Source organism: Muscardinus avellanarius (genome assembly GCF_963383645.1).
Source record: "Muscardinus avellanarius genome assembly, chromosome: 10".
In the NCBI taxonomy this organism is placed as follows: Eukaryota; Metazoa; Chordata; class Mammalia; order Rodentia; family Gliridae; genus Muscardinus; species Muscardinus avellanarius.
Genome location: NC_137796.1, coordinates 30,283,585 through 30,308,218, shown reverse-complemented (window position 1 = coordinate 30,308,218; position 24,634 = coordinate 30,283,585). Strand labels below are relative to the sequence as shown.

Here is a 24,634-nt window from a genome sequence, read left to right as displayed (position 1 = left end):
CAACTTTTGCCATCATTAGCCAGGTATGGTGGCACATGCCTGTGATTTCATATTTGGGAGGCTGAGACAGGATGATTACAGGTTTGAGGCCAGCCTCATCAACTTAGTGAGACACTCAGCAACTTAGAGAGACCCTGTTTCAAAATAAAATGGGCTCCAGGTGAAACTTCTGGCCCTGAGCTGAGCACTGGGACCCAGGATTGACTAAGGCTGCTCTGTGCCCTAAGGGAGCCACTACCTTGTGGGCTTTTGAACATTCAACCAACAGTAGATTGCAAACATTTGAAAAAAAATCGCCTCTTTACTGAACACATACAGACTTTTGTTTCTCATAATTTGCCTTAAATGACATAGTATAACTGCTATTTACATAGAATTTGCTTTGTTTTAGATAATGTAAGTAATCTAAAGATTATTTAAAATATAAGCAAGTATATGTGCAGGGTATTTGCAAATACAGTGCCACTTTATATAAGGGACATGGGCATCCACCAATTTGGGAATCCTTGGGGGTTCCTGGTGCCAATCTCCCATGGATATGGAGGACAACTGTATACAGTTAGCCTATCTGTCATGGGAAAGCTCCACCACTGGCAAATGAGCCAAAAGCCACAGGAACTGAAGATGTTAAATATTGGTATCAGGGGTGATTGAGGAGCCCTCCAGGAGGAGGCGACAGTGGGGCCAGTTGTAGATAGGTATCTAGCAGTTGGCAGCAGGCTATGAGAAGACTCAGAGGAAGATGAGACCCCTGTGGGGCCCCTGCAGCTCCCTGGACTCTCCTAAAGCCTACCACACTTTATTTTAAGAAGGGGCAGAGATCCATTCTGGGACTCTCCCAACATTGGCCATGCTTTATTGAAAAATTGAATTTAATTCTACCTCATGTTAGAATATGAGCCCACCAAGGCAGGGGATACATGCCAGCAGTTCCCCAGTGTGTGTGCGGCCCAGAGTGACTTGTTGCAGGCCCTCAGTGAGGAACACATGGTTTGGGTGTAGAGTAAATGCCACACCAGGGTGTTGTCCTCACTTTGTCTTGCCAGGGTGTGCAACTGTTCCGTGAGGCCCACTCTACCATTTTCATCAATTGGTCTTTTTGACATAGACCCTGACTAGCAAATAGTCACTTTGTTTGCAGTTCTGTTTACCATTTCTTCACTAGCGATTGTATTAGGTACCTCAATATTCTCAAGCCTACCAAAGGTTTGTTGTTTGTTTTCCTTGCTTAAAAAAAATAGCACATTTTATTGAAAGGCCTATTGCAGAAAAGTATCATATGTCATCATATGACAGCTCAGTAAACGTCAGTAACTAAATGTATCCATATGACCAGCACCTAGCTCAGGAATCACACCTGATTAGAGTCTAGAAGTTGGCCAGTATCCTTCACCCCCATCCCAGGCTACATATTCTGTGACTTTTAATTCCTTTGGTTAATTTTTTGTGTGGTTGGATAGTACTTTCTATGAAATGAATTAGACATCTATACTCATTAGACTTCCTCATAGCCTTATATGTGAGAAATTTATCCATATGCCAAGTATATGCTGTATAATATTCTGTTTTTATGAAAGTAGCACGTTTTATGTCTTCATTCAATTATTGATGGGTACTTGAGTATTTTGTAATTTGGAGTTATTATAAACAATGCTACTATGAACATTCTGGAAGATATCTTTTGGTGAACATGTGTACAGGTTTCCATTGGGTAAATACCTACGAGTGGAATTGCTAGAACATGAATGCCTCAGCAGATAATTTTAGATAGGAGATGTGTTTATTCTTGTTTGAGTCTCTAGATGAGGGATTTTAACTTCAGCACTGTGGTCACTTGGGATGGAATAATTCTTTGGTGTTGGGGACTGCCCTGAGTACCATAAAATATTTAGTGGCACTGTGATTTTTGTCCTCTCAATGCATGCCCCCTCAAGTCATGTTAATAAAGGAGTTGGGCATCCACAGGTCTGCAATCCCCGGGGAGTCCTGGTGCCAATCTCCCATGGATATGGAGGAGAACTGTATACAGTTAGCCTTTTTTTCCGGCAGCTGGGCATTGTGGCAACTCTTGTAAATCTCAGTGCTTGGGCAGCTGAGACAGGAGAATCACAGGCTTGAGGCAACTTAGCAAGATCCTTAGCAACTTAGAGAGACCCTGTTTCAAAAAAAAAAAAAGAAAAAAGAAATAGGTATGTGGGTGTAGCTTATAGGTAGAAGGCCCCTGAGTTCAATCCCCGGCACCACACACAAAAATATTTTTTCAGACATTTGCAAATTTGCCTTAAGAGAGAGGGAGCAAATCGGCCCCTTTCCCTATGGAGAACTGCTTCTGCTCCAGAGTGTGAGGTCGAGAGAGCAGGGAACATCTCTGTTTTATCATCATCTCCCCAGTGGCAGCCACGCAGTAGACACTTCAGTGGACCATTCCGGGTGGAGGTCATGGCTAACCAGAGTTGGCCCCCATAATGCACAGCAGTGTCCAGGGCCTCAGTGTTAGGGTCGGTGTTTGGGTCCCGTCTCCATCAGGGTGCATTTGAGATTGCCTTGTGATTGTGGCCTCGGTCATCTCCTTGACGCCATCTTCCCCGTTCTTCTCCGCCTCCCCCATGCAGGCGTGGCGTCCTGCACCTTCACGAGAGCAGTGGTATTCATGACATCGGCCTGCCCCAGTGGCAGCTCCTGCTCTGTCTGATGGCTGTTGTCATCATCCTGTATTTCAGCCTCTGGAAAGGAGTGAAGACATCAGGAAAGGTAATGTCTCTTTGTTTTTCCTTTATTGTTGAGGTTGATCTTGGGGGAAAAAAAATTCTTTCTAGCTGAAACCATGTGGTTGGTGAGAACTCAAGGTGGGTGTTGGAATGCCAAGCCTCATTCGCCTCCAGCTCTGCACTGACATAGACGCATCCCTCTCTTCCCTGAGCCTACATCTCACCAACAGGAGAGTGAATGGGTGCAAGTAGATGGGGACTCCTCAGGTTTTCCTGCCAAAGCTCCCCTAAGAGCAGAGATCCAGCACTCCAGCCAGGGCCCTGGGGCAATGCCTAAAGTAACTGTCGACACACCTTTGCTACGTCTTGATTTCTGACCTAACACTCCATGCAAATGTTGCGTTCTACTAGGGAATATTACCATTTGCTTTACTGTAATATCAACAAACTCCCCACCCCTTGGAATTTTGAGTGAAAGAAAATTCTTTAGAAGATAGATCTAGATTTGTGCTGTGATTTTGTGTTTCCTATAATGCAGTGCTGAGTGCCCCCCAAGGTCTAGGTGCTTTGGAGAGAAGAACACAGGGATAGGTGGCCATTGAGGGCCATTGCAGACATGGCATTCCAGTATTGTGTGACACGTTCTCCTATAGCCAACCCCTGGTAGTGGACTGTATGCATGGAATGGTCTGTGTTGATTCTTAGTGTGAGGAACATCATAGGAACAGCAACCCCAATTGGGCCCTATGGAGTCTAGAACTTGACTGTATTAAAGAAAATGTAGATGGGAAATACTTTTTCCAGTGTTTTGGTTAGCTATTACTATGCAACAAACCATCCTGAAATTTGGTGACTTTAACAATCATTTTATTATTTCTCACTATTCTGGGAGTTCATTGAGATCAGGTAACTAGTTATTCTGGTCCACGTGAGGCTGTGGTCTTGACTGGTCTGGAGCATCCTAGATTTGTATACACATTACTGGTGTTTAGTACTGGCTGGGAGCTAAGCTGGAGTTGTCAGTCAGAACACTTTGTAATGTTTCCATATAACTTCTCTGCATTGCTTGGGCATCTCACAGTATGGTGACCATGTTCCCAGAACAAGTTCCAAACAGACAAGCCTCAATATGCAATAGCTCTTCCAGTCTCTTCTTGCATTGTGACTGCTATTGTCCAAATGATCAGAACAAGTCTTGTGGTAAAACTCAGAGTTCAGGTGGGAGGAGATCACACACAGGTGTGAGTTCTTAGGAAGGTCACAAGGCAAGTCGATCATCATCAAGTAGGTATGAATTTGGGAGAATCTTCATTAGGTAACAGGGTTTCTGAAGAGGGGAATACATTGAGGTTCTCTCTGGTACTCTAGAATTCTTTGTCATGCCTTTGAAAGCAAAGATGGGGCATGAGACCAACAGCCAGTAGGGATGAAATCTGACAAGAGCCAGGCGTGGTGGCGCACACTTGTAATCCCCGTGCTTGGGAGGCAGAGACAGGAGGATCGCGCTGGTTCAAAGCCAGCCATGCTGGCTTAAGAGACCCTGTTTCCAAATAAAAAAAATATAAAAATAGGTCTGGGAATGTAGCCCAGAGGTAGAAGGGCTTCCAGGAACCCCAGTACCAAAAAAAAAAAAAAATCTGACAAGAACTGGAGATGGATTTCCTAGCAGCACTTTGGGGATACAGTGTCTTCCCTAAAGAAAGATTCAAACAAAATGCAGACCAGGGTTGGGAGGGGTTCTGGAGTAGAGTGAAACCAATCTAAGACCATGGCCATCCCAACACCTGACAGTAGATCTTCAGTAAGTATTTGTTGAAGAATTAAAGGATGGATGGATAAATAAATTTGGGGAACTTCATTAAGTCTTCTCAAATCAGTTCATTTTATTAATAATTTATGGACTAGAGTCATTACTAGTACTAGTAATGCAAGAATGAGTAAGATAGATGCTTTATTTAGTCTCTTAGAGTTTGTATGTATTACAGACAGGTGATGGGTCACCATGCTTTATAGATCTTGCTTTTTATTTTAAACTGAATTACACCTTGTAAGTATTTTCACATTAGATGGTTAAGTTGTACTTTATTTATTTATTATTTACTTTTATTTTTGGTGGTACTGGGGGTGGAACCCAGGGGTTTTATACCTCCTGACTATACTCCAAGACCTATTTTATATTTTATTTGGAAACAGGGTCTCACTGAGTTGCTGAAAGTACTGAGTAAGTAACTAAGGCTGGCTTTGAACCTGTGCGATCCTCCTGTCTTAGCCTTCCAAGTGCAGGGATTACAAGCGTGCACCACCACGCCCAGCTTACGTTGTACTTTAGTAGAAATACAAACTGGGTTCTTTCAGCTGTCATTAAATCAACTTAGTGGGTAACCACAATTTTTAAACATAAAATAGGTAAGGTAATAAGAGAACATATAGTACAGTAAACACTGTGTTGTTGGATTTAGCTTCAGCTACAGTAGCCTATATGTTTGTGTCTAGTTTAACTTGAGATAGAAACTCTTCCTTACTTTCATGGTCAAAAAACATGAGATGCTACTTTAGTGGAGAAAGAAAGTTGAACTGATAGGGTCTGAGAAGACTGAGAAGGTGGCGTTAGTGCTGGATCTGTAAGGACAGGTGTAAGTAGAGATGAGGAGGAGAGGAGAGATTCTCAGTGGAAGGAACTGAGTGAGCAAAGCCATAGAAGTCAGAAGCCCAGGCCAGCCTGAGTTTTAGGGTCCTCTCTATATCTTTATATCTCTGCAGAGTCCTGGAGGGGAGCCATAGCCTGCCCCTGTGAACTGCAGAGAATGTATGCTCCATGGCCTGAGTGTGAGGCCACCATAGGCTTCTGATATTGCAGCCCATGGCTACCTGCGTCATTTAGTTCAGTACTTGGCCAGAGTAGAGCATAAGGTGCCTGCAGGCAGACTGATGCCAGGGAGAGACCAGGAGGAGCAGGGCTGAGCATGCTCAGTTTCTTTTGCCAAACACACCTTCAGAGGTAAGTGTGAGTGTAGTGAGGGCCAGAAGGGTATTACACCAAGGAAGTCATCCATGTGGAAACACTAAGTGTGAAGAATGTGAGTGCCCCTTGCGTGCAATCAACTGAAGCCACAGCCCATAGTTTGCATTAAGTCCTGTGCCTTGTCTTTAATTGCTTTTATAAAGTGGCCCATGCAAAAATCCAAGAATGTTGTCGCCTATTTATCCCTGGACTGCATCTATGACAGGACCCCGAGCTTTTCTTAGCAGGCTTCCACAGCCACAGAGCCTTCCTGAAATGAATTGCAAATGTTCACACTTTCCATCTTGGCAAGTGAAGCCCATGCTTGGGAAGATGCTGACTCCATGGCCCCTGGGATGGTGGGGTGGGGCTGAGTACAGTCTGAACCAGGGAAAGAGGTTGCCCAGACCACACACACACAGGGACAACCGAGTTGGCCTGTGGGCATCTCAGGGTAAAGGGTAAGGTCTGTAGCCATAACTTGCCATCCTGGAGTCCGGCTGCCTCCCCCATCGCCTGAGTCCCCACCTATTCTGTTTACATAGTGGACTAAAATCTCAGGCTCCCTCTGGTTTGGAGAGGAATAAAGACAACAGAGCTGACCAGGATCAACCACCACTTTTTGCCCACTTCACTGCCAGCCTTTGGGCCATTGGGGGTGGGGTAGATAAAACACCTCTCAAATTCTGGCAGAGGCAGTGGGATTGTGAGAAAAGAAAGCCAAGACCAAGTCAAAGGAAGCTTGAATGCTAGAATATTTAATGGGAAGAGTAGATTTTTTTTTTTTTACTTCATGTACAGGTCATAATCCTAGCCAAGTCTTCTCACTACTCTGTCAATACAGGCTGGTCATGGCTTGCCTTGGTGACTTGACTGGATCCAGTTATAATGAGCAGCATTATTTGCTGCGAATGAGCCGTACATAATCAGAAATATGTACAGTTCAGTTTTCCTAGTAATATCAGTGCATACTCCAGAAATCGTTTTTGAAATTGCTTTTATCAGTAGTAAAAGCATTCCTGAAACCCAGTTCAGAGGACCACAAAGTCTAAGTAAATTAATGCAGCTTCACAGTGATATAGTGTGGACATTTCTAATCTCTGTTAGAGTGGACCTTACAGTAGGTCAAGCAGTGTTTATCCATCTCCAGTGTGCACGAGGACCACTTGGAAGGATTGTTAAACTCAAATTTCTGATCCCTACTTGACAGATTCTGATTTAGTAGGGGTGAGACATTGCATTCCTGACAAGCTCCTGGGTGATGCTAATGTTGAATTCACCTTACTCTTGGCAGTCCTTTGCCTAATGCCTGGATTTATAATAAGGCTTTTATAACTTCAGCAGCAGGCACCTCATGACCCCCTGGGTAGCTCATTTTTATTAGAGAGCTTCCATATCTGTTTGGTAACCAGCCATTGGTTTGAATTTGGTACCATGCAGCCTCATACATTATCCATAGAAGTATCATTTGGGCAAGAATTTGAGTTTGAGATGATAGAAAAAGTGACCTCCCTGGGGTCTGAGGACACCTGCCAAGACCACTGTACTGCTCAGTGAATTCTTTATCAAATGTTTGTGAAGTTGGGCCGAGTCTGACTCTCTTGGCCACAGATACATTGCAAGTTAAAAGTCTGAGAGCAGAGAGGCCTGGGATGGAGATGACAGAATCCAAATGTCCCTTCTCTTTGTGCAGTGCACACAGAGCACACATAATTATGAGTAAGCTGGTGCTCAAGGATCCAGGAGTGATGAGGAAGACCTGGATCCCTCTCAAAGCAAGGTTTTGGGAAGCTGAGCTCACACCTGCTGTCAATTCTGAGAACCTTCAACAGGACTCTGAGGGTTTGGCTCTGTATGTGCAGGGGTAGGACGAGCTCCCTTTCTTCATGCTTGCCTGTTGCTGTAGTCAGCTGGTCATGTCCTGATGTGTTCCCTAGGGAAATTAAATTTATGTTAGAGCCTCGCTTGTTGCCAAGGCAGGGCCACCTCCAGGCCCCAAGGGAGATTCTCTGGAGTCAGAAAACAGACCTTTCTGTGGGGATGGGAGTTGTGTGGTCTCATCTGGCCTGCTGGGATGGGCACTACAGCTGGGCTTCAGCAATTGACATGAGTTATTATAGGAGATCAAAGCAGCTAGGACCCACCACAAGGATATGTGAAAGTTTTCCTGTGCCTGCTACCCAGACTCATTTGTTCCAGTTTTGAAGACTAAATCCAATATCCCCAAGTGAGGCCACCCAGATGTGATGGCGTTGCCTTCCAGGATGTTTCTCTCCTCAGTTGTTATTTTCTATTTTTCCTCCTTTTTCCTGCCCTGTGAAAAAAAACAGAGCCAAAAGCCTGCATCCATGAACACCTTCATAGAAGGTGGCTGTGAGTGATGAGGAACAACTGGATACCATGCAACAGGGGATCCTTCTGAGCCTAGATGTTAACACCACTGATGTGTCTACTCACTATTGACTTGTTTGCTCATCCAATCACTGGCTTATGCCTTCATTCATTCTTTGAGTAACTTAGTAAGTTCACTAGACTTCTTACTGACCACACACGCACTCATCCATCTGTCCATCCATCCACTCAACCATCTACCAAATTAACCATCCATCCTTTTAACCACCTACCCAATTCTACATCCAGCCATTCAACCATAATTCCATCCATCTACCCATCCAGTCATCTATCCATTCACACATCCATCCATCCATCCATCCACCCACCCACCCATCCATCTAATATTACAACCACTCATCTATATGACCATCCAATTATTTATCCAATAGTTTTTAAGGAGCACTGTGCCAGATGCTAGGGAGAAGTTTGAAATACATAAGATTTTGCTTCTAAGGGGTCACAGTCCAGTAAGAAAGACAACCAAGTAAACAAGGAGAACAAGTCCCAGTCTTTAAACATAGGTATAAAAAACATGACTTTTTATGTCTCAATTTTTGTATTGAGCCCATATATTTCTGGACTGGCAAAGAACTTAATCCTCAATCATTTACCACGACTTCCATTTCCTCCCTAGGGGCTGCCCAGGGACAGAACATTTGGGGGGATGAACCATACAATTCTTAAGTCATGTGTCTTTTTGTTTCAACTGAGTCTTCCTTGGTCTTACCACCCTGGCCCTAACTGATATTCTGTTTAGGGTACCATCATTTTACTGTAAGGCTGCCCATAGCCACATGTGCCTATAGCAGTGACTTTTAACCTTGGCTACAAGTTGACATCACTTGGAAAGCTTTTGAAAAAATACTGCAGCTCAGGATTCACCTCAGACCAATTAGATCAGAAACTCCAAGACTGAGAACTGAGTGTCAGCATTGTACCTATAACTCCCCGAGAGTATTCTGATGTGTATCTGAAGGTACAAAGAAAAGGCAAAGCAGCCCACACAACCCTCCCTGGCTCTCACCTTTCTTCTCTGTTTCTCCAACCTGGACAAGGGAGCAGGGTGTTTTTTTTTTTTTTAAATCTGATGATAATCTCTTCCCTTTTAAGTTTCTCAACAAGATACTTTGTCTTCATTCCAACATGCTCTCACTAAGATGGAGAATGGTCCACAATTTTGCTTTCTGCCCAGTTGCATACCTTCTTGGGAAATGGGCTTAGGAGGATATGCTTAAATGAAGTTAAATAAAAGAGACACAAAAGAGGAGAAAGAGAGGCCGATAGGGGAGAGGCAACAAGAGGGAATGAAAGAGATTGAGATTTCCAAATACCCTGCCTATGAGGTGGGTGTGATAGATGTAGGACTGGCAGGGAAAGGGAATGAAAAAAGGTTGGTGTGCTTAGTTCTACCTGGCACAGCTTGAGGGGCTTAGGAGAGGCAGCTTGTAGAGAGGAGGCATCAGGTGCTACTTGCCTTTGCCCTTGGAGATCTTAGCTTCCATTTCAGTACTATTCCCCAAGTAACCGACTCACCTGGTTCTGAGCCTCTCTGAGTGCACCTGTGCCTGCTCACTGTCTGTCCCTGGGTCTGGCTCAGGTCCTGGTCTGGAGGTGGAGCTCATGGCATGTGCATTGGTGAGGGAAGCTGGAGGTGGCGTGACTGGCTTTCTGGGTGAGTGCCCTGTGCTGCTCCAGCAGCCCTCCCTTAGGCAGGGGCACAGCGCGGTACTCACAGCCAGCCTGTCTCTTGCCCAGGTCGTGTGGATCACGGCCACCCTGCCTTACTTCGTGCTGTTTGTACTCCTGGTCCACGGTGTCACACTGCCTGGAGCCTCAAATGGCATCAACGCCTACCTGCACATCGACTTCTACCGTCTGAAAGAGGCCACGGTCAGTACCTGGTGACCACTCAGCTAAGCCAGGATGGAGGGCGGGTTCTCAGGGTTGATGGTGATGGAAGAATCTGGTCCCATTTCTACCATAAATGCACTGTAGCCTTGATCAGGATCCTTCCCCATTGGAGTGACAGCTTCTGCATCAGACGAATGCATATTTGCACCTGTCGGTCTCCATGAGGCTGCTTAGCTCTGATGTTCTGGGCTTCTGTGACTCCAGTTAGTGGCCTTCGTAATCCACCATTTGCAAGGGGAGCAATGACACATGAGGGTATACGATGTCCTCACTGATCTCTTCTGCCCATGGTCTCCCAGTCCACCCCAGCTGGCATTGCCAGCTAGTCCCCAGTCAAGGGCATTGCCACTCTCCCCCGCCCTCTTATGATGTCAGGATAAGGAGCAGCCTCCTCCTCCGGGGAGACCTGGATCTGCCACCTCTCCTCACCAAGGACCTCTTCCAGCTCACTTTCCTGCCCAAGGCTCAAATTGCCTCAGAAATGGGGTGAATTTGGTAGTGGATTCCAGAGCAGTGGGGTAAGAATGGAAGCAGAGACCCTCTTGGAGGGACCCAGGGTCCTGAGCATCTTTAGGTGATGGCTGATATAATCCCCAACCTCCTCTTGCAGTGAGAAAACCTCAACATTCTTCCATAATTCTCAAGGGTTTCTTCACATTTTATTTGAAACCACAATGATCATGGCAGGCAGCAGCAACATGGAATTAGGGATGCATCCCATTGGGCTCTCCCATAGTTCAACATCCCAGCACTCCATGTCATAGACCAGAAACCAAGAGAAAACACACTTCCTTAGTAACTGTCAGAAGAATAACAGAGCATCAGGCATGATTCTGCCTTGTTAATTGTGAAACACACCAGACTTCTATTTGTTCTGCAGCAGTTCAGCTATCCCTGCTTATTCAGATGTATAGAAACTAAGTCCCTAGTTCAGTCTTCATGGGCAGATCAATCTTCCCCCACTGGATGCCTTTCTTGTCATGCTCTCCGTCTGCAAAGCTGGAGAGACCTAGGATAATGGATGACAAAAATCTCCTTGCTCAACTCTCAGTTGCAGATTAGCAGAATTATTTCTACTAATAATTACTACTTGTCTGCCATGCAGACAAAGGAATTAAGATATTAGAGAAGTGAAGTTGATCATGGCTAACCCATGGGGTAGAGAGGTTGGCAAGGAGCTTGGATCTTCAGGTCTCCTGCCAAGTGCTGTCATTGCCCCAAAGGTGGGTTAAATAATCCCCACTGCCCCCCAAGGCTCCCATTGGTCCCCACTGTCTGTGGGCTGGTACAAATCTAGACAGAATCATTATTTCTTGCTGTAGATGTGAGCTCCAGAACCCCTCTATGGTTAGTATTTATGGTTCTTTCTCTAGAAGGACTCTACCCTAGAACTTTTAGTTTATTCTCTTTAGAAATAAGGACATGAAATTGATCTATTGAGTTCCCCCAGGATGAGGTCACTCATGACTGCCCAAGGCCACAGGATGAGGAAAAACCTAGCTTGTCTCTGGGGAGGGGGAGTTGCCATGGCTGCCGGTCTCTGCTTCAGACCACGTTCTTGGTCCCAGAGCATCCCCAGGGCTTCCCAGTCCTCCCTGCGCAGCTGGATGCCCTGATTCCGTAGGAAGCAGAGGTGATGGATTTTGTCTGGGTTTCAGGTATGGATTGATGCTGCGACTCAGATATTTTTTTCCTTGGGGGCTGGATTTGGAGTCTTGATTGCATTTGCCAGTTACAACAAGTTTGACAATAACTGTTACAGGTAAGCTCCTTCTCAGAGCTCTGGAAATCTCTGAATCCTGGGGATCAGTCTTTGAGGGGTTGAATGAAAGGGTTTTATCTGGTCTGGAAGCCAACTTTCCTTGGAAAAGTCAAGTTCTCTTGTCATGGACCACCCTGGGCATTCTGAGAATCATGTTATGACTTACAGGGTCCTGGTGAACACATTCCACTTCAGGATGACCCTTATATAGTGGAAAAGTCGAAGTCACTAAGGCCAGGAGGTGATGGATATGGGACAGCAGAACACTATGTAGCTTTCAGAGCAGTGTTGTCTCTGTCCATGGGACACCCAGGTAGGCAGGGGTGGAATAGCAAGGCTGGTGAGGCTGGGCTGGGTGAGAAGTGATACTAGAGGGCAAAAAGTGAGTCAGACCTGGTCTAGCTTGGACCAGTAAGCACAGAATGCCACCGGCACCTGCAGATCTGGAGCAGTGAGGACATCGGAAATAGGAGCAGATTTGGTCCTACCTTCAACACTCCATCTAAGGCCTAAGGCAGAATCATGGTGCCGTCAGTACAGAAAGAGTAAGATGAATGGATACTGGCAGAACAGGCTTCAGGGAAGTTAGGGAATGGTGTGATTAGCTCCTTGATAGACTACTGGTATTAGCCTGGAGGGGAGTTAGAAGTGAACCTGAGAGGGATGGATGGCATGTGTGGTAAGGAACAGCATGATCAAAGGCAGGAGGAGGGCTGTTTGTGGACAAGCAAGGTGAATAGTTCCATTTGTTAAAAGAGTACCCTTTGTGAGTTATGGGAAATAATCCCAAAGGGAAGATCAGGTCATCTCAGTAAAGCTCTTAAATGCCAGAAAGAGGCATGTGACTCAATTCTCCAGAAAGAGTTTGACATCAGGGTCTGGTATGGAAATGTCCTACCATCAGCTGGTCACCTACTTCCTGCACCAGCAGCTTCTGTCCCAGTGATGGATGGCACAGGGGTCCATGTGTCATCTGATAACTGAAAGGAGGGGTGGCATTTGAGGCTGGATCCAGGCTACAGATCCCATACATGGGCACTGACTCATGGGTGGGGTGGGTGTTGGGAGTCAGGTGGACTTGAACTAGTAGCACCTCTTTCCCCAGGGACGCCTTGCTGACCAGTACCATCAACTGTGTCACCAGCTTCATCTCTGGATTCGCCATCTTCTCCATCCTAGGTTACATGGCCCATGAACACAAGGTCAACATTGAGGATGTTGCTACTGAAGGTGGGTAGGCAGGCTGCTTTGGCCCTGTGCATAGGAGGAGGAGCCAAGAAACCTCCCTCATCCCAGGCTGCACAGCTCTTCTGTGGCTGTGGGACTGTGAGGGCTGGTTATGTCCATCTATATGATGGGCTTCCCCTCGAGGCTCTCAGTGGGAATTCTAGGCATCCTGGGCTCTGGGCGCGTAGCAGAACCTTCTTCTGAGTCAGGCTAGGAAGATTTGGGAGAGTCCACTCTGTTCCAGCCCCATGTGCTAAACACTTTACATATGTCTTAGTCTATTGTTGCTATTCTGTTGCTATGTCAAAATACCCAAGGCTGGTTGATTTATACATAGAAGAGGTTCAATTAGGTCACAGTTCTAGAGACCCCAGAACATAGTAGCTTCTGGTGAGGGCCATGTGCTTCTCAACTCACAACAGAGAAAGGGAAGGGAAGAGGGCTATGTGTAGAAGGGTCCAAGCACCTAGGAGAGCCTCGATTTCTAAGTCTGCTCTCCCAATAGCCAACCCAGTCCCTAGAGGGCAAGAAATCAGATTTGTAGAAAAGGGGAAAAAAAAGGCACCAATTTCTCTGCAAAGTTAATAACCTCTTTAAAGCTCCACCAGTTCTTAATGTGGTCACATTGGGGACCGAGCCTCGGCTTATATTTTGACTGGGACAAACTATATTCAATAAACTACATTCAACCTATAATAATAAGCTATATACTATCAACATAATTCCATTTATTCCTCACAAGGCTGTGAGGCCAGTGTTAATAGATTCATTTTAAAGATAAAAAAAACACTAAGATTTAAGCTAATTATGTGGTCCAAGGTCCCTAGCTTGGTGGGAAATGACACATGCATTCAAACCCCATCATTGTGACTCTGAAACCTTTGTCCTTCTTCACTACTTCTTTTATTCTTATGATCATGGAAAGGCTAAAACCAGGGAGGGGCTGCTCCTAATGGACTCTGAGGACCACAGCTTTTGAGACTAAGAATGTATCCCTCCTGGTGTGTAGGAGGTGGGATTTGTAGCAGGTAGCTTACAGCCATCCAGGCAAGGCACTGCTCTTTGCCTGGCTGTTTGAGCTCAACCTCCTTGATGCACAGGTTATGTTAGTCAGTGTTCCATTACTGTAACAAAATGCCTGAATGAATAAACTTACATAGAGGAAAGGTTTGTTTTGGTTCAGAGGTTTGGAGGAGGTAGCCCATGGTCAGTTGACATTGCTGCTTTGGAGCTTGTCATATCATGGAGGGGAAATGTGTGGTGAAGTGAACTATTCACCTCATAGCTAAGATGTGAAAGGGGGGGCAGAGTCTCAATATCCCCTTCAAGACCATGTCCCCAATAACTGAAAGATCTCCTTCTAGGCTTCACCTTTTAAAGTTTCCACCCCATCCCTGCAACACCAAGCTGTGGATCAAGCCTTATACAAGGGCCTTTGGGAACATTAAAGACCCAAACCAATAGCACAGGTGAAGTACAGGCTTTTTCTCTAGACCCTCAGCCTGCACTGCCTACACATGACTGACCAAGTGTCCTGGGGCTGGGAACCAGCTAATTGGACCTTGCAAAGCTCCACTACCTTCCTCAGCTCTGACCAGCAGTCCCAGCCGTTGACCCAAGGCCTTGGTGTTTCTTACAGGAGCTGGCCTCGTGTTCATCCTGTATCCAGAAGCCATTTCCACTCTCTCGGGATCTACCTTCTGGGCTGTCCTGTTTTTCATCATGCTCCTTGCTCTGGGTCTTGACAGCTCAGTGAGTGACCCTGTTCAGGCTCCACCCCTCCCTGTGGGGCCTGACCTCCACCCAAGCTCACAGTACTCAGCCTGAAGCCCCCCACTCAGACCCCTGATGAGCACTTGCTTCCAAAGGCCCCATTTAGATGCAAACGAGGGTGTGTGCTCTCTCTCAAAGAGATACCACCTAGGAAGGGACTTCAGATAAACCATCCCAACACCCCTTCTCTTGCAGACAGGGAAACTGAGTCCAGAGAAGGCAAGGTAGTATCTTGTGTCTAACCAAGCACTTACCCTTCATTTTATTTCATCATCAACTACCAAGAGAAATACTTTGAAACTCCTTGTTAGTTTCTTAGATCCTTTTATGTCACTCAGATGCAAGACTGGGTTTTCTGACACCTTTATAGGGCTGTATCCACCCTTTAGCACATCTGCCTGGAGACTTGGAGGGCTGGCACACCAGTTTCCTTCTCACTGCATTTGCCATTGAATTAATTGGCAGTTCTGCCAGAAGTGTGTGTTGAGAAGGATTCTGAGGCTGCTTCTGGGATCCTAGGGAGAATACTGATTTGTATTATCGATGTCTGCCAGGAGGAAAGGAGACCACTTTGCTAGTAATTAGAAAGGGGCCAAAACTCATCACCAAAAGCTGCTGCCTGAAGTTCCCCACACTAGAAGCTCTTCTCTAGTAGATGTTTCCAGAAGGCCCTGTTTACATGCAAATGTCTCACCTGGACAATACACTTTACTTGTTGACTCTATCAGCTTTTCAGTACCCACTCAGGCCCAGCAAGGTAGCGGGGGCAGGTCACTGTTGATTAGGAAAAGACAGGAGTTAACTGAACTCTTCACCAATCAAAGTGCTTCCTGACTTTGGCTGAGATCAGGGCAGAAAAGGGAGGAGAGGGTAGGGAAGAAGGCAGGAGCCACTGGCTTCTCACAAGAGGCTGAGCAGCAGCGAGGGTGCCTGGAGGTCCCTGGGGGCAGAGACTGAGGTCCAAGGAGACTCTTCTGCTCCTACCTGCCTGGTTCCCTGCAGATGGGAGGCATGGAGGCCGTCATCACTGGCCTGGCCGACGACTTCCAGGTCCTGAAGAGACACCGGAAACTCTTCACACTTGGCGTGACCACTAGCACATTCCTTCTGGCTATGTTCTGTATAACCAAGGTGAGGAGGGGGCTGGGCTACCTGGAACCCTTGGGACTGTGTCTCCATATAGTGAAGGCTTTCCCAGCCTTGGAGCTGGGGTGGGTGGGGCTGGCAGAGCCCAGGTAGAACCATGGCAAAGCTGGATCACCCTCAATCTCCTGTGGATTTCCTCTGTTGCTTCCCACCTCAGAGCTGAGGATCTCAAGACAATCCCCCAGCTGCTTATTGATCTGGGGACAGCAAAAGCCCCTTTGAAGTCCAGGTCACTCTTTACTGGCTGAAACACTTACCCTTAAAGTAGCTTCCAAAGGCCTTGCTTAAAATGCAAATAGGTAAAGTCATTTCTAGCTCCACCACCCCACCACCTGGGCTCTCAAACAGGGATCTGAGCAAGTTGCACAGAGGGACAGGTAAGATTTGATGAACATGACAGAGATTTGATAGATGCATCTGTTGGTGGACATTTCTCGCCAAAGATCGGCCTCAGGCCTTTTTCCTCCCTGCCCCAGGGTGGAATCTATGTGCTGACTCTACTGGACACCTTTGCTGCAGGCACCTCCATCCTGTTCGCGGTGCTCATGGAAGCCATTGGAGTTTCTTGGTTTTATGGTATGTGAGTGTATAGAAAAGGCTCGGTTCCCAGTGCTTCTAGAAATGCAAAATGGTTTTCCATTTCCAGGCAGCCACCAAATCTCCAGAGCTGAGAAGACCTCTTGCTGGGAGCAAGTCTCCCCAACCCTCAGCTCTTCTTCGGACAAACTTCTTTTTAAAAGGGGACAGCAATGGCCCCTGAAAGCAGTCAATGTTCGTGTCTGCAGAGGAACCGTGGGAAGCTGCCCAACCCAAAGCCACAGAATTCATTCTAATGTTGAATTGTTAAGAGTTAGCAACAAAGTAGAAAAAAAGAGGATTCTGGGTTAAATGTTCATGTTAGTAAACAATGAATAACATATATATATATATATATATATATATATATATAAAATATATCTTTTAGTATAAATATGTCCCAAGTATGACATGGGATATACTTAAACTAATTTGTTCTCTGTTATTTTTAAACGTTGTCATTTTCTCCCACGTTGGTTTGGTTCTTACTCTTTCTTTGGAAGAGACTGCAATGGGAGAAGCTCACCTTTTCTATCAGATGTGGCCAGAACTACACATATGTACCTACATACTGTGTAATGACTGCATACATAGCTGTTATTTTTCAAAGAGAGAGAATAAGAGAAAAGGGCTAGACTTTGGAGTGAGCAACTTGGCTCTGTATCCTGGGGCAAGTCCCCTCACCTCTCTGTTTTCCCCCTTATAAAGTACTCTGGGTGGCAGATAAAAGGTGACACCTTCCTCCAGTTTGTCCTCTTCCTCATTCTGCATCAGCGGTGGCCCTGTCCCCAGGTCTCCTGAGCCCCAGAGGGTCGGTATCTTGCCCCACTGCCCTGCTGTCTACTGGGGAGGGGGCAGAACTTCATGAGAAGTCCTGGATGGTACCCAGGGCCCTGTGGGGCCGCTGTGAGGTGCCTGCTTCTTTGCACAGGTGTGGACAGGTTCAGTAACGACATCCAGCAGATGATGGGGTTTAAGCCCGGCCTGTACTGGAGAGTGTGCTGGAAATTTGTGAGCCCCGCCTTCCTGCTGGTACGTAGCATGTGCCCAGCCCCTTGGTGAGGGACTGTGTCCAGGGTGGGGTTGGGGTAGGACATTTGCTTCTTAGGGGAGGAGGTGCTGAGGGGCAGAGGCCCTGGCTTGCAGACGGGACCCTACGCGCTTAGCGTGTTGACCTCATGGTGGGCTTCCATCCTTGCCTGGGGTGGGGGCTGCTGTGCTGATTCCAAAGTCACCTTTCCATCTTCCTCTTCTTTTCTTGCCCCTGGTACCTTTGCCTCCTTCAATCCGTGTTATCATTTGCTTCTTGACTTCTCTTTTTCCTCTCATGTTCTCTTTTTCCTATGATCTGTCTGGCTCACCGCTTCTCATTCCTCTCTTCTCTCTGCTAATCTGCCTTCTCCTCACCTATCTCTCTTGTCCCCTCTCTTCCTCTCTGATCCCTTCCCTCCCCTCTCCCCTGTCACCCCAGTTTGTGGTGGTGGTCAGCATCATCAACTTCAAGCCACTCACCTACGACGAATATGTCTTCCCACCCTGGGCCAACTGGGTGGGCTGGGGCATCGCCCTCTCCTCCATGGTCCTGGTACCGGTCTACGTCATCTACAAGTTCCTCAGCATGCGGGGCTCCCTTCGGGAGGTAAGCTCTGGGCCAGCCGTGGGGAGTCAGGGTAAGAAGCGGCATCCATTGGAGGGAGACAGGTCATAGCTACTAGGGTCCAACCGAGCCACCTCCATGGCCAAGTTACTTATCCTCCGAGCCTCTGTTTCCCCCACTGTACCTGAAGATAATGCTGTGTACCACGAAAGGAAAAAGGAGGTGCTTAGCACAGGGCCTTACACATGGAGTGGGGGTTCAGTGCATGAGACCGGTTGCGCTTTATCCAATCACTGGACAGGTGTTTACTGAGAATCTACCAGGCAGTACTGTAGGCAATAGACAAAAATTCCTGTGCTTATGGCTCTTGTATTCTAATGGGGAGACCGATAAAGTGAGCACATAGAGAGGCGAGCCTTGCAGGAACTTAGGGACGAGGGCCCCAGGCGGGCTCTGCTTGCACCTTCCACCCCACACCTTACCATGTGCATCCTGTCTATTAAATCCCAAAGTCAGTGAGCCTCTGTCCTGTGTCGGGGGAGGGGTGCATGCTCAGTGAGCTCATCCTGGACGCAGGAATAGAAACCTGAGCCTTTCGCCCATCACTCATGAGAGCAGAAACTGTCTCTCATGACCCAGTGACCAGCATGGTTCCAACTCACACCCCGAGAACCCCAAAGACGCTCCCCATGCATGTGTCTATGCTCCAGGGTCCTTCCTCAGCACCAGCAGGGCCAAATACTTTCTACTATGCTCTCATTCCAGTCTTAGTTTGAGCTGATTGTGTGCATTTACCAGCCTCTTCCATGAGCCATCACCTCTACTCCCAGAGTAGAGATAGTTGGGATGGAGGGTGGTTTCTTCAGCTCTGGATCCATTCCATGGGTCTGCCCAGTATCTGACCACAGCAGGTGGCTTGGTAAACATTCACTTGTTGACTCCAAGTCCGCTCCGCCATCAGGGGTGGGGGAGGTCTTTCATAGATCCATGTAGGGCTTCACATCCAGACAGCAAGCAGCTAAGCAGCAGATGTGAGCTGGTTGCTGGGACGGTGTCCCTGGTCCACACTGAGGCCTCTGGGCTTCTTCATCCTCAGAGACTGGCTTATGGCATCACACCGGAGAACGAGCACCACCTGGTGGCCCAGAGGGACATCAGGCAGTTCCAGGTAGGTGCACCCTGGACCTCTGAGAGCCCTCGGGGATCCCCTCTACACCCCTCAAGCAGGACCATATAGTCAGAAACCCAGGGTGTCCATGGGCTGTAGCCTGTGGCCTGTGGTGTCAGAATGAGAAGAAGAGAGACTTAGAATGCCAATTCTCCCTACAACTCTCTTCTGCTTCTATGAGTTGTCACCAAGGAATGTCACTGGAGCAGGCCGAGAGCTTCTTATCTGGAAGGAAGAACTGCAGGGACATCAGTAACATGTCCTTGACTAAGCTGTACCTGTTCCCTTAAAAACAACAGGACTGGGGGCTAATGGGTGCTGATGTCCCCCAACCTCCCCCAGGAGGGCTCCCCTGTGCTTTCCCAGCTTCAGTGACAAGCAAGGAAGCCCCCGCCTCTTCTCTGGGGTCTGGGGAGGGATGGAGCTGCTTCTGCCTCCTTTGTGCTCCTTGCTGGCCCTTGTCTCTCCTGGTCCTTGCCTGCCCAGCTCTGTCATAAAGGTCTCTCTGTTTTTCTGTGCAGCTGCAACACTGGCTGGCCATCTGACTCTGAGCCCACGGAGGAGGGACCCACCGCACCGAGGTCCAGGCCAAAGGCGTCTGCCTCACTCCCAGCCCGGACGCTGTCTTGGGATCCTCTCCTGGAAGATGCTCTTCCCACCCCCTTCTTCTCCTTTCTCAGTTACAAAGGATTTAGTGACTCTGGTTTTTGTTCATCTGTTCATCTGGCTTGGGGGCTGTGAGCATGGAGGACTGATGTGTGCCGCAGGACAGGAGGAGAGGAGGAAAAGGGAAATCACTTCTGCTTACACATTTGCTTATCTTTTGGGCCACAGGAGACATCCTCAATTCGTCGGATCTGAAGGAGGATGACCTTTTAATCAGACACGTAACAACGACAAAAGCCCGGCTGAGTTTGGTGTGCGGGGAGGAGGTGCACCGTACTCTTGTGTCTGAATCTCTGTCTGGAATTTTGGATGTATTTGCCCCTAACAAGAGGTCAACAGATAGATGCTTTGGGGGATCTTAAGCAGAAACCTTCATAGTTTTCCCTCTGGCTAATATGAGAGTAATGTGTGTGTTTGTTCCAGAATATTCCACTGGCTCCTGGTATTCAGGTGGCCCAGAGCCATGGATGCCAGGGGAAGAATGTAAATGAGCCACCAGAAGAATGCAAAGGCATCGCCACCAGATAAGCTGGTAGAGGCCACCAGCAAGCCATACCCACCCAGGCCACGTGTTGGTCTTGCCCTGGGAAAAGCATGAGGACAAGAAATACATCTGTGGTTCCTAGGACCTTCTTGGGGAAATGGTGCAGGGACCTAGTAAAGCCAGATGTGTGTCTCCACCATGAGATTCTCTGCTGTCCTCGCGGGGACATGTGGGATGCCCAGGGGCAGCCTGACAGACTGCCAGGATGATTTATTGTTCACAGACTCCTACAAAGCCTTCCCCTGGGAACCTCAGCACAGACCAGGGGTTTTGAGCGATGGAAAGTCAGTCTTGAAAACTCTCTTTGTCTTTCTTCATGGACTTTTCTTGGCACCTTGGAGGGAAGGGTGGGACAAAGCCCTTGGCAACCCAGACAGACACTCCCAGCTGGTGGTTTTAGGGAATTTTGAGGTTTACTCCCGATACAAATGCAAGTGGTGCCCTCTGGTGGTGAATGGTGGTGATGGTTTCAGTTCAGTGAGAAATGATTTCTTGTGTTCCTAAGCCAGTGAGTGGCATCTAATTGGGATTTCTGTTTTTGGTTTGAGTCTCTTATGCCCTCATTGGAAATCTAGAATTGTGCATCCTTAGCCTGACTGAGGGAGCCCATGTTGTAGAATTTTTTGTAAAAGAAAGGCAGGAACTCCCCTTACACCACAAACGTAGGAAAGTGCATTAAGAAGACGCTTTGGCTAAAACTAGGACATCTCCGAGCTGAGTGGACGCTGCACGGAGGGGGCTGTGTAGAGGCCTGTTGGAACAGGAGATGGTTTTATTGCAGAGAGACCCAGGGGTTTTTTTGTGCTAAATCTGGGTCTATATTATTTCAAACAGAAAGGAGAGGAAATCAGGTGACTTTTGATCTTTCCCTGTAGAAAGGCCAGCATGAAGCATGAGACAGCCCAAGCAGCATGAGTCTTGGGTTTCGCCAAAAGTGAGGCCTATCACACGCCAGCAGAGTGGGGCAAAGAGGTGTGACTCTGGGTCCATTAGCAGCAGCTTCTCCTCCTCCTCCTCCTCCTCCTCCTCCTCCTCCTCCTCCTCCTCCTCCTCCTCCTTCTTCTTCTTCTTCCTCTTCCTCCTCTTCCTCCTCCTCCTCCTCCTCTTCCTCATCTTCCTCCCCTCCTCCTCCTCCTCTTCCTCCTCCTCTTCCTCCTCCTCCTCCTCCTCCTCCTCCTTTTTATAAATAAAGCACTTTCACCTACATTGCCTCCCAGCTGCCCGGTGAGGGTGAGAACGGCACGGCTGGCTTCTCTCTCCCCATTTCGCTTGTGGAAAAAAAAATCCTAAGGCTCAGCATATGCATTGCTCTTGCTCAAGGTCTGGGCTCCTCAGGGGTCAATTGGGCCCTCCCTGCACAGTCCTTGGCTGTCAGCACAGGGTGCTGGAAAGTGTCCTGCACAGTGAGGTCCAGCCCACTCAGGACTGTCCTGAACAAGGAAACATCCACAACTCTATGCAGGGGCAGAAGAGTCTTTCTGAGTCAAAGAACAACACATGGGTGAAGGGAAGAGGGCACAAAACACCATCCATTCTCACCTAGCAACTTCTGGGGTGGGGATGCTTAGCTGCCGTCCTCTCCTTGAATGAAAGTACTTAGGAGGGGCCAAGTCAACCGGGCTGCCATGAGAACACAGCCAAAGGCCCGTGTGCACTAAGTCAGAGACAGCCTGCACTTTCCTCTTTGCCCCTTGCATGGGGTGAATCAGAGACGTGGTGCTAGCTGGGTGAACACCGAATCTACGCAAAGGTGCTGCTTTAGGGCAAAGTTGGCTCCTGATTCTGGGGTATGCTATGTGGGGATCCTAGCTCCAAGCTCAGGCCCCCTGGAAGAGCCAGGGTACCCAGAAAGCTCTTGCTAGTTCTCATGAAGGTGCTGGGAAACAAACTGTGTTCACCTTCCCACCTGCGCTTAAGGGAGAGGGTTATATGCTTAATTATGAGTAATGCTTGACTTCTTTTTTGTGACTTTTTTTTAATAGCAGAGGTCACCCAGGACAAGGGTGCTCCTGTGTACTGTATATGACACTTGACACTTTGGATATTTTACCAGGTTTGGAAAGGATGATTATTTTCCATGAGATGTAAGGCATCAGCTTAAGACCATCGGGTTGACCTCTACTTGATGTGTAGTTACTCAGTGTCTGCCTGTTACTCCTCATTCTAATTCAAAGGAAACAAAAGAGAAGGGGGGCTGCCAACTCTTGCCAAATATCTTGCTGAACAAAAGTCCCCCAAACTGCCTTAATTCTCGGAGGGATTTCTTGCCTAGGTGGGGGCCAGTCTCCCACCGCCCCATCTGTTTTCTGGTCTTGATAATGTAAAACTGAAGCATTCTTACCAAAGATGTCATTTATTAGTAAAGAATCCCACTCACTGTATGTGTTTGTTTATTTCCTCTGAAAGATACAGAATGGAAAAGAAGAGGGAGGGTGCCTGGTGTGCCTGAAACATCACAACACTTGTAACTGCACAGACCTGGGTCTGCAGCAGACTGGCTGGGTGACCTGGGCAGGGTGGCTTCACAGCTTTGGGTTTCAAGGTTTTTCATAAAATCAGAGATTGGATTGTATAATCAAAGGTTCCATGTCATTATAAGAAAATAACCTTCATGTCTCCATGACAATAGTCTTGTGCTAAATTTTCAAAGAGGGAAATCACAGAATTTTAGTGCAGGGTTCTTCAAAATGATCCCGTAACCAATGGCTTATCGAGCTTAGAATATCAGATTTCTGGCCTCTAGAACTTTGATTTTTCTAGGCATTCAGTAATTCCTCTTTGTCACACATTTCCCTCGGTGGATGCCAGAACACACGGAATTAAACAAAAAGAAAAAGAAAAATCCAACCCTTTCACGTTGAGGCCTGCTTTGCAGAATTCGGGGTAACACTTGGTTGTGTATGTGTCAGGACGCACAGCTCTGCGGCAGGCAGCATGCTTCTGGGAAATGTGAAACTGTTTGAAAGGTGCCTGGCCTTGTTCCTCTGTCTTTCTGCTTCTGTGTAAATAAGGACAGCTTCAGTAAGTGTCCTTTCTGATCATAGACTCTTCCACTGTCATTCAAATCTCTGTGTCTGTTTGGATTTATTTTAAAAGTTGTTCTCTTCATGGAAAAATAAGTGTACAGAATAATAAAGGATATTTCCTGTGCCATGTCCCTGCTGATGGAGTTCTATATACTTTCTTTCATGAAGGTAAAATGCTATGAACAATCTAATACAAGTGATAAAGAAGAGCCTTTGGTCACAGTGGGCTACCTTTCACCCAAATAAGTTCTTTTTGTAACCTATAGAACAGGAGATGAGAGGGTGTTAAATATGTAGTCCTAGCTCTGAGATTGACACACGTTTTATTTCGTTTTATTTGGGGATAGCTAGGGAATCAAACCCAGTGGCTGAGCACCTGCTGTACCACTGAACCACATTCCCAACCCAATACGTATACTTAAAATAATAAAAAGTGGATACCAAGAAACAGCGGGCTTAGCTATCTAGTTTTGTTTTCGAGGGAATCATATCTATTGGGTTGAATTGAATGCACAGTGTGTGGGTGATTTTTCTGGGAAGAGAAGACAGCAGGCACTATCTCTTGGGGAGGTGTCAGAGGGGACTCCACATTGTGTAAGGGTAGGGAAGTGTCTGTTCTGAACATATGCCGACCTTTCCCTTCTGATTCCCCATGCAGCACAATGATTGTTTATATAGCATTTACATTGCATTAGGTATTATAAGTCTCTTGAGATGATTTGGGGGTATGTGTAGCGTAGGCATATGCAAATATCACATCATTTTTTGTAAGAAACTTGAACACTTACTGATTTTGGTATTTATGAGGGGTCTTGGAATCAATCTCCCAAGGATACTAGGAGCAATCATGTTACCTTTGGGGGGGTCTCTCTCTTCTAATGGCATCTGATGTTGGTTTCTGGCATTGACCAAAGGAGGACATCAATGACCCATTTCTGAACCCTGTCACCACGTCATGTAGACATCATATCAGCCTCTTCACTGGCCTCCTCCTTGTGAGGTGACTGCCACAGGAGCAGCGTGCCCACTGGACAGATGAGACACTTGAGGGCTGGAGCCACACAGGTGCTAAAGGACAAAGCCAGGTCCCTCAACCCTGCCTGGTGCTCTCCTTGTTGTGTTTGGTGCCATCAGG

At 47.2% G+C, this 24,634-nt stretch overlaps 1 protein-coding gene across 1 annotated transcript in view; it reads left to right on the top strand.

Annotated features, from left to right (window-relative positions):
* The window catches only part of SLC6A2 (solute carrier family 6 member 2), a gene marked incomplete at both ends in the record, with an annotated part of 41,190 nt that extends 21,382 nt beyond the window's left edge, over nucleotides 1-19,808 (top strand). Inside the window, 11 exons of the mRNA XM_080702501.1 lie at nucleotides 2,613-2,751; nucleotides 9,859-9,993; nucleotides 11,673-11,776; nucleotides 12,882-13,006; nucleotides 14,643-14,755; nucleotides 15,779-15,907; nucleotides 16,399-16,498; nucleotides 17,430-17,530; nucleotides 17,970-18,137; nucleotides 19,192-19,263; nucleotides 19,785-19,808. Of these exons, the coding sequence (XP_080558627.1) occupies nucleotides 2,613-2,751; nucleotides 9,859-9,993; nucleotides 11,673-11,776; nucleotides 12,882-13,006; nucleotides 14,643-14,755; nucleotides 15,779-15,907; nucleotides 16,399-16,498; nucleotides 17,430-17,530; nucleotides 17,970-18,137; nucleotides 19,192-19,263; nucleotides 19,785-19,808 (1,210 nt within the window). The remainder of the gene's footprint in view (nucleotides 1-2,612; nucleotides 2,752-9,858; nucleotides 9,994-11,672; nucleotides 11,777-12,881; nucleotides 13,007-14,642; nucleotides 14,756-15,778; nucleotides 15,908-16,398; nucleotides 16,499-17,429; nucleotides 17,531-17,969; nucleotides 18,138-19,191; nucleotides 19,264-19,784) is intronic.
* Nucleotides 19,809-24,634: the final 4,826 nt, after the last annotated feature.